This window comes from Platalea leucorodia (assembly GCF_965183815.1).
Source record: "Platalea leucorodia genome assembly, chromosome: 7".
NCBI lineage: Eukaryota > Metazoa > Chordata > Aves > Pelecaniformes > Threskiornithidae > Platalea > Platalea leucorodia.
The window spans coordinates 14582468-14595174 of record NC_138829.1 but is presented as its reverse complement, the minus strand read 5'-3'; the positions used below and the strand labels follow the sequence as shown (position 1 = coordinate 14595174).

General features: G+C 50.7%; 1 protein-coding gene across 1 annotated transcript; it reads left to right on the top strand.

The window, feature by feature from the left end:
* Nucleotides 1–1879: 1879 nt before the first annotated feature.
* On the top strand, nucleotides 1880–9598 carry LOC309593779 (extracellular tyrosine-protein kinase PKDCC-like; the record flags this gene model as incomplete). Its single annotated transcript, XM_082318854.1, has 7 exons — nucleotides 1880–2389; nucleotides 2563–2685; nucleotides 4789–5060; nucleotides 6160–6239; nucleotides 6334–6438; nucleotides 7913–8086; nucleotides 9495–9598. 7 exons carry the CDS (start codon nucleotides 1880–1882, stop codon nucleotides 9596–9598), a joined length of 1368 nt encoding a protein of 455 aa, XP_082174980.1.
* Between the last annotated feature and the right edge of the window lie 3109 nt (nucleotides 9599–12707).

Below are 12707 nucleotides of genomic sequence, written 5' to 3'. Positions count from 1 at the left end.
TGGATAAGCACAGGCGGCCTGAGATCCTCTACATTATTTTACATATGGTTGGACTGCGGGGCCTTCCCTCCCAAACTCTGTCTTCTGGAAATGGCCTGATGAATTCAGAGTCCATTTTTCCTGCTGTCTTACAGAGCAGCTGTACTCCACTGCAGTGCTGCTGCTCATACCTGCTCACACGCTGCTCCTGTGATGTTGAACTGATGAGAAGTGGAGGGGAAACTTTCTGCAGGCTTTTGGGAAGGAAGCTATTTATAATCGATCACTTATATTCATTATTTCTATTAAAATAGTCTTGGGGATCACTAGTCATGATAGCTGCCTTGCTGTAATCTCTGAAAATCTCCATCCCGCAGGCAGTGATATTAAAGTTGAGTTTCTCAGAGAGGTTTCACAAAGGTTCCTCTGCAGGGGTGGCTTGAGAAAGCAACCTGAGCAGTTCGTCTGCTGTGTTAGGAGCGAGTCAGGAGAGAGGCAACGGCACTGCTCTACATGGAGGGAGGCAAGGAGGCGCAGACGTGTCCGAGGGCCGAGGACCACAACCCTGCAGGACCAAGCGGTCGCGTTGCTTGCTGACAGCCAGGACAAACCCTGTGTAATCTCACCCACCGTGTCCCGCCGGTCTCCTCCTGGCACGGGCAGAAACTGCAGGCTCTCAGCAGAGCTGGGACCCTCAGAGGCAGGGCAGGGGTTCAGAAATTGCAGCCATGCCGGCTAGCAGAGGAAAAGTGAGATGTGCGTCCTCCAGACCCAGGTGTGTCATCGGGAGGAGGCTACCGCACTGTGCAGCACCCTGCTCCCTTTTTGGGGAGGGTCTGTCAGGCTGGTTATGCCACCAAAGAAACTACAGCAGAAACTGAAGCAAATCAGGCGGAGAGGCGGAGCGTTATTTGAATTTCTAACCCAGCAGCGTAATGGTCAATAGACAAGTGAATCAACCCATTGGGCTGGCGTTTCGGGCCGCTCAGTGAGGAGAGTTAACTGCCTGTCACCTGAATTAGAAGCAGATAAACCGCATCTGCCCTTGCCCTAAGCTAACCCGACCGACTTTCGGCGCAGCAGCGCCCGGTGCAGACACGCGTGCAGAGCGGGCGGCAGAGCCGAGGCAGGGCCCCGTCCCGCTTCCTCGCAGCCGGCCTGGCAGCGCTTTCCCGGCCTTCGCAGGTACGGGTGTCACAGAGGGCCGCCCGGAGCCGGCTGTGTGTCACCAGGCTGATCCATTTCCTCACAAATAAATGATAAAGTTGTGTCTTCTGCCTGGATTGGCAGGTTTTGATGGAGGAGGGGTTTGATGGGTATTTTTCTGGAAACGATTACAATTCCATTCTTTAGGCAGCATATTGCTGTTTCAACCTCACAGGGTTTATCCTTCTAGTAAGGGAGACTGCCAGCGTTTGCTTTTGTTAGAAACCTAACCTGAGACTTTTCAAAGGCGACATCTCCGTTCTTCCTCGTTTTAATCCGTTTTACATCCCTCGGACGTCTTCTGCGGTAGCTTTAGCAGGACTGCCGAAACCCACGCCCGTGAGACCGGCGTGTTTTGCTAGGAAGGGTGGGGCGGGCGTCTGCGGGGAGGTACGGCTCGCTCCCGGCAGCCCCGATTCCCACCTCTCCCAGAACCGCTGCGACTCCGCCGCCGCCGCCGCGGCCTCCCCGGGCGCCCGGTGCCGCCGCTACCCCGCGTTGTCCCGCGGGCCGCCCTCGGGCCGCGGCGGCCCCGCGGGGCCGGGCCGGGCCGGGCCCGGCCGGGGGAGGCGCCCGGCGGCGGGGGAGGCCGCCCGCCGCCCCGCCCCGCCCCTCGGCGGCGCTCGCCTGCCCACCGCCGCCCAGCGCGGGCGGCAGAGCGGCCGGAGCCCGCCGCGGCGCAGCCCCGCTCCCCATGGCGGCGGCGGCGGCGGCGGCGGCGGCGCGGTGGCGGCGGGGCGCCCGGCTGAGCGCGGCGGCGCTGCTGGCGCTGCCGGCCCTGGCGCTGCTGGCGCTGACGGCCGGCGGTGGCGGTGAGGGGCAGCCGGGCGCCCCGCCGCCGCCGCCGCTCCCGCTGCCGCCGGGCTTGCGGGAGGAGCTGCGGCAGAGGCGGCGCGACCTGCGGCGCCTGGAGGCGGCGGCGGGCGGCGGCGGGGAGGCGGCAGCGGGCGGGCTGGGCTGCGGCGACCTGAGCCTGGCGACGGGCGTCAGCGTCCTGGGCTGGGGCTTCACCAAGGTGGTGGCGCGGGCGGCGCTGGCGGGCGGCGGGGCCGTCGCCCTCAAGTCGGTGCACGGGGCGGGCCGGGAGGTGCGGCAGTGCCTGCAGCGCTACCGGGCGCCGGCGGGCTGCCGCCGCCTGGCCGCCTACAAGCTGCTGAAGGAGGTGACGCTGCTGCAGCGCCTGCAGCACCCCGGCATCGTCCAGGTACGGCGGGGAGCGGGGCGGGGGGGCTGCGGGATGCGCTGCCTCGGCACGGGAACTTTTCGGGGTGTGGAGGGGGTTCGGCTGGGTGCCGGGGCTGAGCCGGTCCGCCCGCGGTGCCCCTCGTTGTCCCGGCGCTGGCGGCGCTCTGGCAGTCGCTCCTTCTCTCCCGGCAGCTGCACGGTCAATGCTACGATAACAGCGGAGATGCTGAACTACGGGTCACAGCTATGCTGGAGCTGGGATCCCCCCTGGAGATGATTCAGCTTCTGCAGACCCCCTGGGAGGAGAGATTTAAAGTAAGAAAACAAAGCAAAGGGAGTTTTATCAGTCGCTTTTAGACCGCAAACTGGGTAAAAGGGAAGAGCCCGGGTGACTGCTGGGGCAAACGGGATTGTCACGCTGGCGCTCTGTTTGCTCCCGCAAATTGTCCTTAAATCGTTTTGCTTTCACTCCTTTTAAATCACATTAAAATAGCCCTAGCCTGGCGTCTGGCTGTTACATCCCTTCTCTCTGAAGCGGTGTTAAGAGAGCTCCATCTGCGAGGAAACGGCCACAAAATCTTGCTCGGGGCCGGGGTGGTGTTTCATACCCAGCGCTACGCCACATTGCCAGCTTTCCCTCTCTGTTGTGCTCCCCAGCGAGGCCCCGCAGCAGGCTGGGTCTGACTTGGGGAAGCCACCTCGCCGCGCTACGAGTCTGTTGTTTTCTGCGTATTGCTTGTTGTAGGCAGCAAGCCGAGCAGCCCGTCTCTCACCATGTGTTTGTATGATGTTTCTGATCTTAGCCCTTTAGGTATTACTGTCGTACAAACACTACTAAATTGCTTTCCTCCTGCTGTAGGTGCTAGAATCGCATCCCTGTTAGTGAGAGCTGCCTTGTCTCCTAAGCATCCTGCATAGGGACTCTTAAGCTCCCCAGGAACATAAATGGCTTATGACATGGCACTTATTTTGGTTATAGCTTGTATTACAGTTTGCCTCAAGGTCTCAGTTGGGGGTTCACTACTACTTGTTTGGCTCCCAGGAGGAAAGAGAGCATCAAGTAGAAGCATGGGTACCTTAACGTCACTAAGAAATGCTTTGGGCAAAATAAAAACACAACAAAAGTCCTAAAATAAAATCCCTGCCTGCATGTGGTCCTTAATGTTGAAGAGGAGCCTTGCCATCCGAGCCAGAGGGGGAGTGTGGCAACTGTGCTCGCTCAGCTGCGGGATGTGAAGCTGGGATGCTTATGATTGCTTCACTAATGAGGTTAAAATAGCATCAGAGCTTCCAGAGTCATTTCTCTTGGCCCGTGGAGTTCCACTCCTGCTTACAAGCTATTTCATACTGGCTTCTTCATAGCTTTCCCAGCACCTCATCTTCTCAAATGTGCCAAAGTCTCCTGTAGAGCTAGAAACCCATGGTGCTGGATTAGCTGGTGGTAAGGTCTGGTATGGTGGCATTAAGATTTTAATAATCTTTTGACTGATGAAGACACTAATTCAGAATTTACACTGGTACTGTCTAGTCCTGTTTCCTAATTAGGGCGTCTAAACAGATGGGATTCCCCTCTGATGAGCCACATCAGATACCAGCAATTCTGCGAGCTGTTCCAAATGAACCAACCCTCGCGCCTGCACAGATCGCTATCGGGGGCAGCGAGGGGTGGCGCGGGTCTGCCTGGCACACCTAGCTGACGATACAGTTTGTCTGATGCCAGGGCTCCTGATACGGAATGAAAACTGCTGCTAAAAGCTACTTGAACAAAGTGCTGGTGCAGTATAAATGCGCTCTTCTAGCTCTAGTTTGTTCAAAAATTGTTTACCGAGCTTTCTGCTGGATCAGGTATTGTCTGACCTTTCCCTGCTGCCAAAAAGTTGACATAAAAGCAAAAAAGCTGGCAATAAACGCATTGCATGCTTTGGCTAATTCTTCAGAAGCACGATTGTGTGCTCAAATTCATACTGCTGAGTGATGCAGCAAGGCATGAATCTGGTATTAATGACCATGGAGCCTCAGTCTGTATGGAGCAGCATGGGGGAAGGGAGGGGAATGTATTAATTCTATGCCAGAGTGGGAAAAAACCCTTCTGATTTCAGCTAGAAAATCAATATAGCTCCTGAAACATGAAGGCTACTATTGTTTTCCTCACAGCTTTCTCCTCTAGTTCCTCTAACTGCAAATGTCTCTTTTTGTATACGCACGTTTTTAAAAAATGTTGCTAAACTACTTACCACAGTCAAATCCTGTGGCAATGTTGATAATAAATTTTGTAGTGTACACATAATTACCTTTTAAGTACTATATGCCTTTTTTTCCCCTTTAATTTCATTGAATGCCCTCTCCTTTGTTCTACTTCCAATTTAATAGCTGTTTTTCATCTGTTTTCCCCATGCATATTCATCTTCTCTTTCTCAGATTTGCCTGAGTCTTGTGAGACTGCTGTTTTACTTGGCACACTCCCCCCTGGGTTCAATAGTCCTGTTGGATTTCCAGCCGAGGCAGTTTGTTATGGTGGATGGAAACCTAAAAGTGACAGACATGGATGATGCCAGCACTGAGGAACTGTCATGCAAGGAAGATAACGACTGCACACTCGACTTCCCTACAAAAAGCTTTCCTCTCAAATGCTCTGTGGTTGGGAAATGTGAAGGAATAAATGAAAAGAAGAATCTTTTCAATGCGTATCGGTATGTCCAGCAAGATGGGGGAAAAATCTGGCATGATTGAGCTCACACACTGCCACGTAGCCTCCAGCATCTTGTGTTTCTTCCATGGAGTGATTCCCCTTCACCTCTGTCAAAGGGTAGTTAGGGATCGCTTTGAAGCAAGTTTATTTTCCTTTTAAGGCACGAAAATAATGTAGTTGTTGTCTGGTAAGAATGCAGGCATCTTTCTTCTGTTGATCCCTTTCCCCAACGCCCTCTAGAAATTTGCCCCAAAGGTTGCACCTGTGAATTTATTGTTTGCCAAACAAGCCCTGGCGTTTGACATCCACGGGCTACGTTTGCTGAAGGCAGTGGCAGAGCGGGCTACCTGCCAAAGCCCACCAGCTTTGAGCCCTCATTGTTGGGAACAGGCTGGCTAACTCTTCCCTTGAGCTCCCTGTCTCCCTACGGAGACCATGGGCACCTGTGGAAGAGAGGTGAAACAGGTCACGGGCAGCGGGCTGAGAGCTGAAGGCATGAGGACTTCCACTTGCCATTGATGTTTGGCAGGTCAAGTGCCGGGGGAAGCTGGGTATTTACACAGAAGGACTTAGTAAGGGAGCTTGTATTTGCAGGACATGGTGTTAAAGGGCAAATCCCTGCATCGATTACAGCCTTGCTGTAACGAACTTGTCTCTTGTATAACAGGCGTTTTCTAGAAGGTTCAGGGAGTGAATAGGGGAGTGTCCAGCCTTTCCAGGGATAATAAGAATGCCAAACCTTTCCAGGACAAGGGAAAGGTCTTGCATGAGTCGTCATCTGTCTTTTTTTTTAATGGGAAATCCATTGCTTAGTGCACAAAAACGGCCCTGGGGAATGAGGGAAAGCTCCGTTGTGTGAGCCTTTGCACGGTAGATTTCCCGCAGTGCTTGGCTGCACGCTGTGCTGCAAGGAGCAGCGTTTCAGCCCAGCTCACAGGAACGGTCTGTGAGGTGCCCATGAGCTGCTCAAACATAACTTAATAACCAAAGCAGACTTATGAGTTTTGAATGGATAACTGAGTCACAGGAAAATGCAGACAACTTAATCACTAGGGAAATTAAGCTGCTGTATTCTAATCAGTCTGTGGGATTTTCTGCAGGTATTTTTTCACCTATCTTTTGCCACACTCTGCACCACCAGCTTTGCGGCCTTTTTTGAGTGATATTCTGAATGCAACAGGTACCAGCTAATATTCGTAAAATTCTTTATTAGAAGTCTCTGAATGGTATTTCATGGAATTGCTCATCTTTGTCATCTCTTTCTTTAAATGTAGGTGATTTACGATATGGAATAAATGAAACCCTGGAAGCTTTTGAAAAGGTTTTACATCTGTACAAGTCTGGGCTCTATCTGCAGAAAAGACCTCTTCATTTGAAAGGTACATGATTTTGAATGCTTTAAGTAACATAATTACTGAGGGAGTGAGGAGCTTGGTAACTGGTCAAATTCTCATCTCCCATACATTCAAGCAGTATTTAGTCACTAGGAAAAGCACCAGAAGTATCTTTTCTTGAGCAGCCTTTTGTTGTTTCTTCATGGGAGCTATGCAATATTGCATTGTTTTACAAAGTAAATGCAGTGCAGACAATCTGGCCTACATATGGACATATGTTTGCACTGCTTCTAAATACTCTTCTAATGTACATCAGTGTTTCAAGTGCATATATTTGGGATAGCTCAAGCAACTAGACCAGAGTAGCAAACTGAGTCTCTTGTGTCACTTTTCGGGGTCATCTTACCCTCTGGACCAGTAGGTCGGTGTTCCGGGCTGATATTGAACTTGGTGGCTTCTGACTGCTGAGCATGTTATTATGGGAACGTACAGTGGGGAGGTCACAACACCGAGATGAGTGCGGTAGAGTAGCTAGGGCCTTGGTACCCTCTAAATTTCCTTTTTCTGAAGACCGTCCTATTGGACCTGTGGATGGATAAATGAGCCTCTGTGAGGTGCATTCCTCTGAAAAGGACCCGTTTGGTGGTAGAGATGAGGCTAATCAAAAGGAAGGCTTCCAAAGTCCAGTGGTTACTGTGGCTTATGTTTTCCTGAGCGTTTACTTGCGATGGTGGGGTGATGATGGCGGCTTGCAGAAGGAAATGTCTTTATGTGAGAAAGAACTGTAATTTGCACAGCTACGAGCAAAGATATCCAGTCATTCGCACTGAAGGACCAGCAACTTCAACAGGAATTGCCAGTATTTTCCAACAACACCTACTTGTTGGCTTCGCAACTGGCCCAGTAGCAATGTGCCAAAATGATCACCATCCCAGAGGTGTGGGAAGGTGGGGAGAGAATCTTAGCAGTCAGTGAACAATAGCCTGAACATTGCCTGCTCAGGCTTGTCAGGTCTTTTGTATCCCGCTGGAGGAGGATCTGGCCTCCCTTTCCCTCACCGGGGTTCCTAAATCTCCTGTACCTGTGGGTGGCACCATGCCAGGTGGATCAGCGCATGCCCTGCGTAGCTTGGTCCTGGATCTGTGATGAGCTGGTTCTGCTGTTGGGGCTGAGATGTAGGAGAGGCCATTGTGAGGTTGGCTTCTCCAGAGCCCTGCCAGAAAGGTGGGTCTGCACAGCAGCCTCCCCCTCTCACCCGCCCCTGTGCCTTCTCCCTTGAGAGCTCTACCCCGTCTCTTATATCCGTGGAGGAGTTGCTGTCCTGCAGAACTAAAAGCCAGGATTTGGATTTCTTTTAGCTTTGCAGCTCCACCCACTCCATCTAAGCAGGTCAGTTCAATCTACCACTATCACAGTTCTTCAAGAGTTTCACTGAAGTGTGAAATACTAAGTGTATATTGTAACTAGTCTCTGAAAGTGCACTTAAAGAGTTTCCCTAAATACCCTCTTTCTGTCCCAGACTACATCTCCCTAAAGGGCTTCCGAACAGTGGAAGGAGACTACAAATGCTGGCCCTCCTACAGCCACCTGGGATGCCTGCTCTCTGTTCACAGTGCCGAGGAAGCCGCCGCGATTTGTAACTCTCAGTCGCAGTGTCAAAGTTTTACCGTCACCCAGCGGAGGACATGGACAGGTGAGCTTGGGCAGATGCGACAGGGTGCTGCCATGCAGTGCCCCTGCTTCCTCGGTCGGTCACGAGTGAGGATGATGATGCTGCCCTCCTCCGTAGTGCCTTGAGTCTATGGGCGCATATAAAAGCTGCCTGTCTTATTCTCAAGATCAGATGGCTGCTGCGGTGGGCATCCAAGGATCCCCTGGGTGGTTGTTAGGACACAGAAGGGAAATTATATTCTCCTTCTGCAGATTCTTTCCTCTACAAATTTTGCACAGGACTGCTAGGTATTGTTAAACAGTTACTTATTTCATGCAGAGATGGCTTCACTTTGGTGTTAGGCTAAACAATTCCTGCGGTATGCACAGTTTGCAAAAAGCTGTGGGGTTTTAGAGATGAAAGAAGCTATATAAAAGAAGGTGGTTACTATTGTTATAATTAAAAGAATCCTAGCTTACAAGTTGTTATCCCCTTTATCAAAACTAAAGCCCCAAACGAATGGATTTCCAAAATGTCCCTGTAATTAGCTCTGATTACAGCCTCTTACAGTTAGCATGTTTTCAGAATTATGAATTACCTCATTTAGCTGACACTTCAATTGTGGGCTATATTGTTAATTACAAAGTGAAACACTAAATGAGGTAAATGAGTGTTTTCAGTGACGGTGCTGAAGAATTGCGTCTTGTCGGCTCACATGACCTATAAAAAAAGATCCCAAAACTACCAAAAATGCACCTTTTCTGTGGGTTTGTGTGCAGTTGGCATGTGGCAAGCTAGTGACATAAGAGCACTTACACTGATGCAACACAAATCTCTTCGAGCTGGTTTCACACCAGCAATGGATTGTGTGAGTTGTGCCTAATGCATCACACCTGGCTGCCCCACGGGGCGGCTGTTAGCTGCCGTGTTCGGGGCCTGGCTGAAGGAACCCTGCTTAAAACAGCGGTGGGGATGCAGAAGCAGCAGCATGCAGACAGAAAATCCTTTCTGCAGCGCCTGGCTCAGATGCTGATCCCTGCCATCCTGCACCGTGCCTGCGGTCTGTTAGCATTTCCCTTGCTGAAATTTTTCTTCCTCACATTTTCACAGGGCATCTGTACAGCCAAAGATGCCAAAAGTGTGTGGCTGAAATGCAGAGTGCCTAACTTTGCCATTTGCATTAATGAGAGCTGTGGGAACATGCTAGTCCCTCTTAAGGCGACTCTGTAAAGCAAAGCAAGATGTGAAAGCCTCTGGGGCCCGATTTTGCATTCCTTGTGCACACTCGGTGAGCAGCTGGAGTTTACTGGGAGCGTAAAACACATCTACGGCAGGGAGGAGTGACTCTCCATTGAGCAAGCAGTGTGTTCCTCTCTCTCTTGCAATAAATAGCACGGGTCAAGGTGAACCTATCTCCTCTATTAAACTTGCATTTTTATTTCCTTTCTAGGACGCCCACTCGCCTCGTTTCAGAGTAGCCCAACTGATTTAATACCGGATGCTAACGCTGTAGTCTATATTAAACGATCAGCTTCCTCAGGGGAAAGACTTTAAAGACAATGAGATCACTTACTATGATCCTGGGAGGAACAAACCTTCTGGGAGGAAGAATTTCATCTGTTGAAAAGAATGACATATTTTATTTTGCTTTGGGATGGGATCTCCTTGCCAGCTCAGATAGAGTCAAATGCTGCTGTCTCCTTGATCAAAGCTCAGATTTCTCATTGCAGCCTTGCTAGCTTCTTTATCTGTTCCCACACTGCTATTTCGCATAAACACTCCCAGTTTTAGTCAAATGTTGCTAAACTGTGCAATACCTAGCCTTGCTGCTTCAGTAACCAGCTTGTCAGCCAAGAAGTAGAAATAGCTGCAAGGGATCTGGCTTGGGTAGGCTTAGTTAGTTCAGTCACTTCCCAAAACCTATGGATAATGCACCTTGGAGAAGGCAACGGTTCCTTCTGCAGCTGCCGACCAGGATTTCATACCGCTGCAAATGTAAAGGACTGGATTTCAGCGACAGGGCCGAGGTTGCAGGGTTGGGATCCATAACCAGAGGTTGATGATGGGGGTGGTCTTCCAAGGAGCGTCCTGATTCAGTTCCTTCCAAGGGCAGAGGAGGGAGGCGGTGTATAGGTCAACTCTGGAACCAAATGCCAGGATGTTTGGTTGCAGGATTTATGTTTGACCCTGTGTGATTTGTAATGCCAGCTCCCATGTATCAACCTTGAAGGTTTTTCTCTGTTACTTTCCGTGAAAGAGCGAGACATTAAAATTATTTATGTATAAGGCATTACTCTGTATGATAAAGAATGACTATGTTTATTCTAAGCAGGCTGTGAAAAGGTTTTCTTTTTAATTGTCTATGTCTTTACTGCGACCAAATGAACAAATGCAAGTGTTCCCCACCTTCAGCTCACTGAGCGTCATCACCCTCTCCTGAGGACAACCTGTGAATGGTCTCAGCAGTGTACGAATGCGCCTGAGCCCCTTGCACACTTAGGTCTTGGAGGACGCTCTGTGGCTGCGCTTGCAGGCTCACAGGCATAGAAGAGCCAGTCTGGTCCCAAGAGCCTCCTGCATCTGCCCTTCACTGAAAGTGTAGATGAGAGCTCTGAAAAATAGGTGGGGGTTAGTATAATTGCAGGCTGTAAGAGTTGGCAACGTAATGTGCCACTCCTGGGAGAGCTTGGAAGCAGTGACCATATGGTACCTCTTCTGTAGCACAAAAAGCTACAAAACACTTTGAAAGCCCAAATCACCACTGACCTCACTCCCCACAAGGGAAGGTCCCTGGCCTTGTGCAGGAGAGCCACGCTGCAGCCTCTGTGTGATGCTGCGTTGAGTTTTCCTCTTGGCCCACGCTGCTGGGTGGAAATGATGGTTCTCGGGACGTTGCCATTGAGTCCTTGTAGGCTGTTTCCATGCAAGCCCCTGTAGCAGCCAGGGTACCCCCAACTAAAGAGGCCTGAGCTCTTGCCTGGGGTTGTGCTGTGTTTTTCATGATCTGGTCCTGTGTTTCCTAGTGCAAGATTTCGCCTTTCAGCTTGTTAGAACTCTATTAACCCACAGCAATGCCATTGCATGGGGGCTTTCTCATGCGCTATAACCCCTGCTGCTTACACTGAGGCTCGGGGACTCTGGTAGTGATACCAATTAATGAGAACTCCTAGTTAGCACAACAAGAAGGCTCTTCCCTAGTGATGGCCACATTGCTGCAGGCTTTGTGAAGGCAAGGCTTTTTAAATGGACAGCCACAGACCGCTCTCTCCATTACAGTGGGTCCTGTGGAAGTTGAAGGGAAGGACCTGCCAGGGGTCCGCTATTGTTTTACATCGACCCCACTGAGCAGGGCTTCAGGCATCTGCTGTGTGGTTCTTTACATTAGCAAGAGGTAATGAGAGTTTATTCCATATCTCTCAGCCTCCTGAGATACAAATCAGAAGTACATTCCCCAAAGCAAGGGCAAGGGCCAGCCCGGGGTCATTTCAAAGAGGAAGAAAGAGAGAGAGAATGCAAAAGTTGAAGTGGTTCCAGTTTGTGTTAGATCTTCCCATCCTAGAAATCTTTCCTGGTAAAAACAACATTGTGTATTTTAGTCATGCGATGCTCCTTTCACGTTGCAGATTTTTTCATGAAGCTTTCATTGCATGATTGCCTGCCAGGCAGTCAGGTCCAGCCCCTCGGCAGATGGTGCAGGGTATGGCAGTGTCGCTTGTATAAATGTAGGTTCCAGCATCAAACCTGCAGTTAGAGCTTGGGAGCAGAGACCATATCATCCTGCCTCGAAAGTTTTGAGCACACGGTGCTTAACAAATGCTACTAATGAAAATATCAATAAAAAGGGAAGTCAGGCTTCAAAGAATCCCAATGCTCTATCTACTGTTGCCACAGCGAGTGGCTTTTGTAGGACATTTAGTCCACCCCCTGCAAATGGGATGGTGCGTTTTTAGAGCCTGGATCCCCATGAGCACATTCAGCACGCTAGCACAGACCAATCGCTAGGGCACAGGCATACATTCATGTCCAATTCTGTTCATGTGCTAGAGAATTAGACGATGCTGCAAATACGCTGGTAAAAGCTTGCACACCAATTCTCCTCATACCCCTGTGCAGCTCCCCACGGCACGTTACGCCTGGTGGGCATGCCAGCTTCAGTCCAATTTGGGGTGACATCCCACTGCAGCCCAATGGTGCCCAGCAAATGCTGGATGAGGCACAGGGAGGGAAAATGCTTTATCACGCCGCTGATCTAGAGCTGTAGCTTGACGTGCCTTTGAGGAAACACAGTCACTGGAAAAAGCAGTTCCCACCCTGCTTTTTCCCAGCTTCTTGCTGTTACCATCTGCTAAGAAACCTTTTCCCATGGCCATGCCGCTTTAAAAGCATGTAGAATTAGTTCTCTGCTAGCCTGCAGTAGGCAGCTTGTGACCCCTAAGCTTCAGGCAGCTCGCGAGCCGCTCGGGTGCAGCTTCTGCACCAGGCCTGGGTGGAGCAGCCTGGGTGCTCACAACCTGATGGGGAGGCTACGGGAGCAAGCATCTTCTCTGCGGCTTCTGGGCCCATGCAGCTGTGTTGTAGTGCACTATCTTTATGTCCCATCTCAGTCAATCTTTATTTGTTCTGTCCTTTTATTAAATGATAAAAGCCTCAAGCAGCTTTAGAC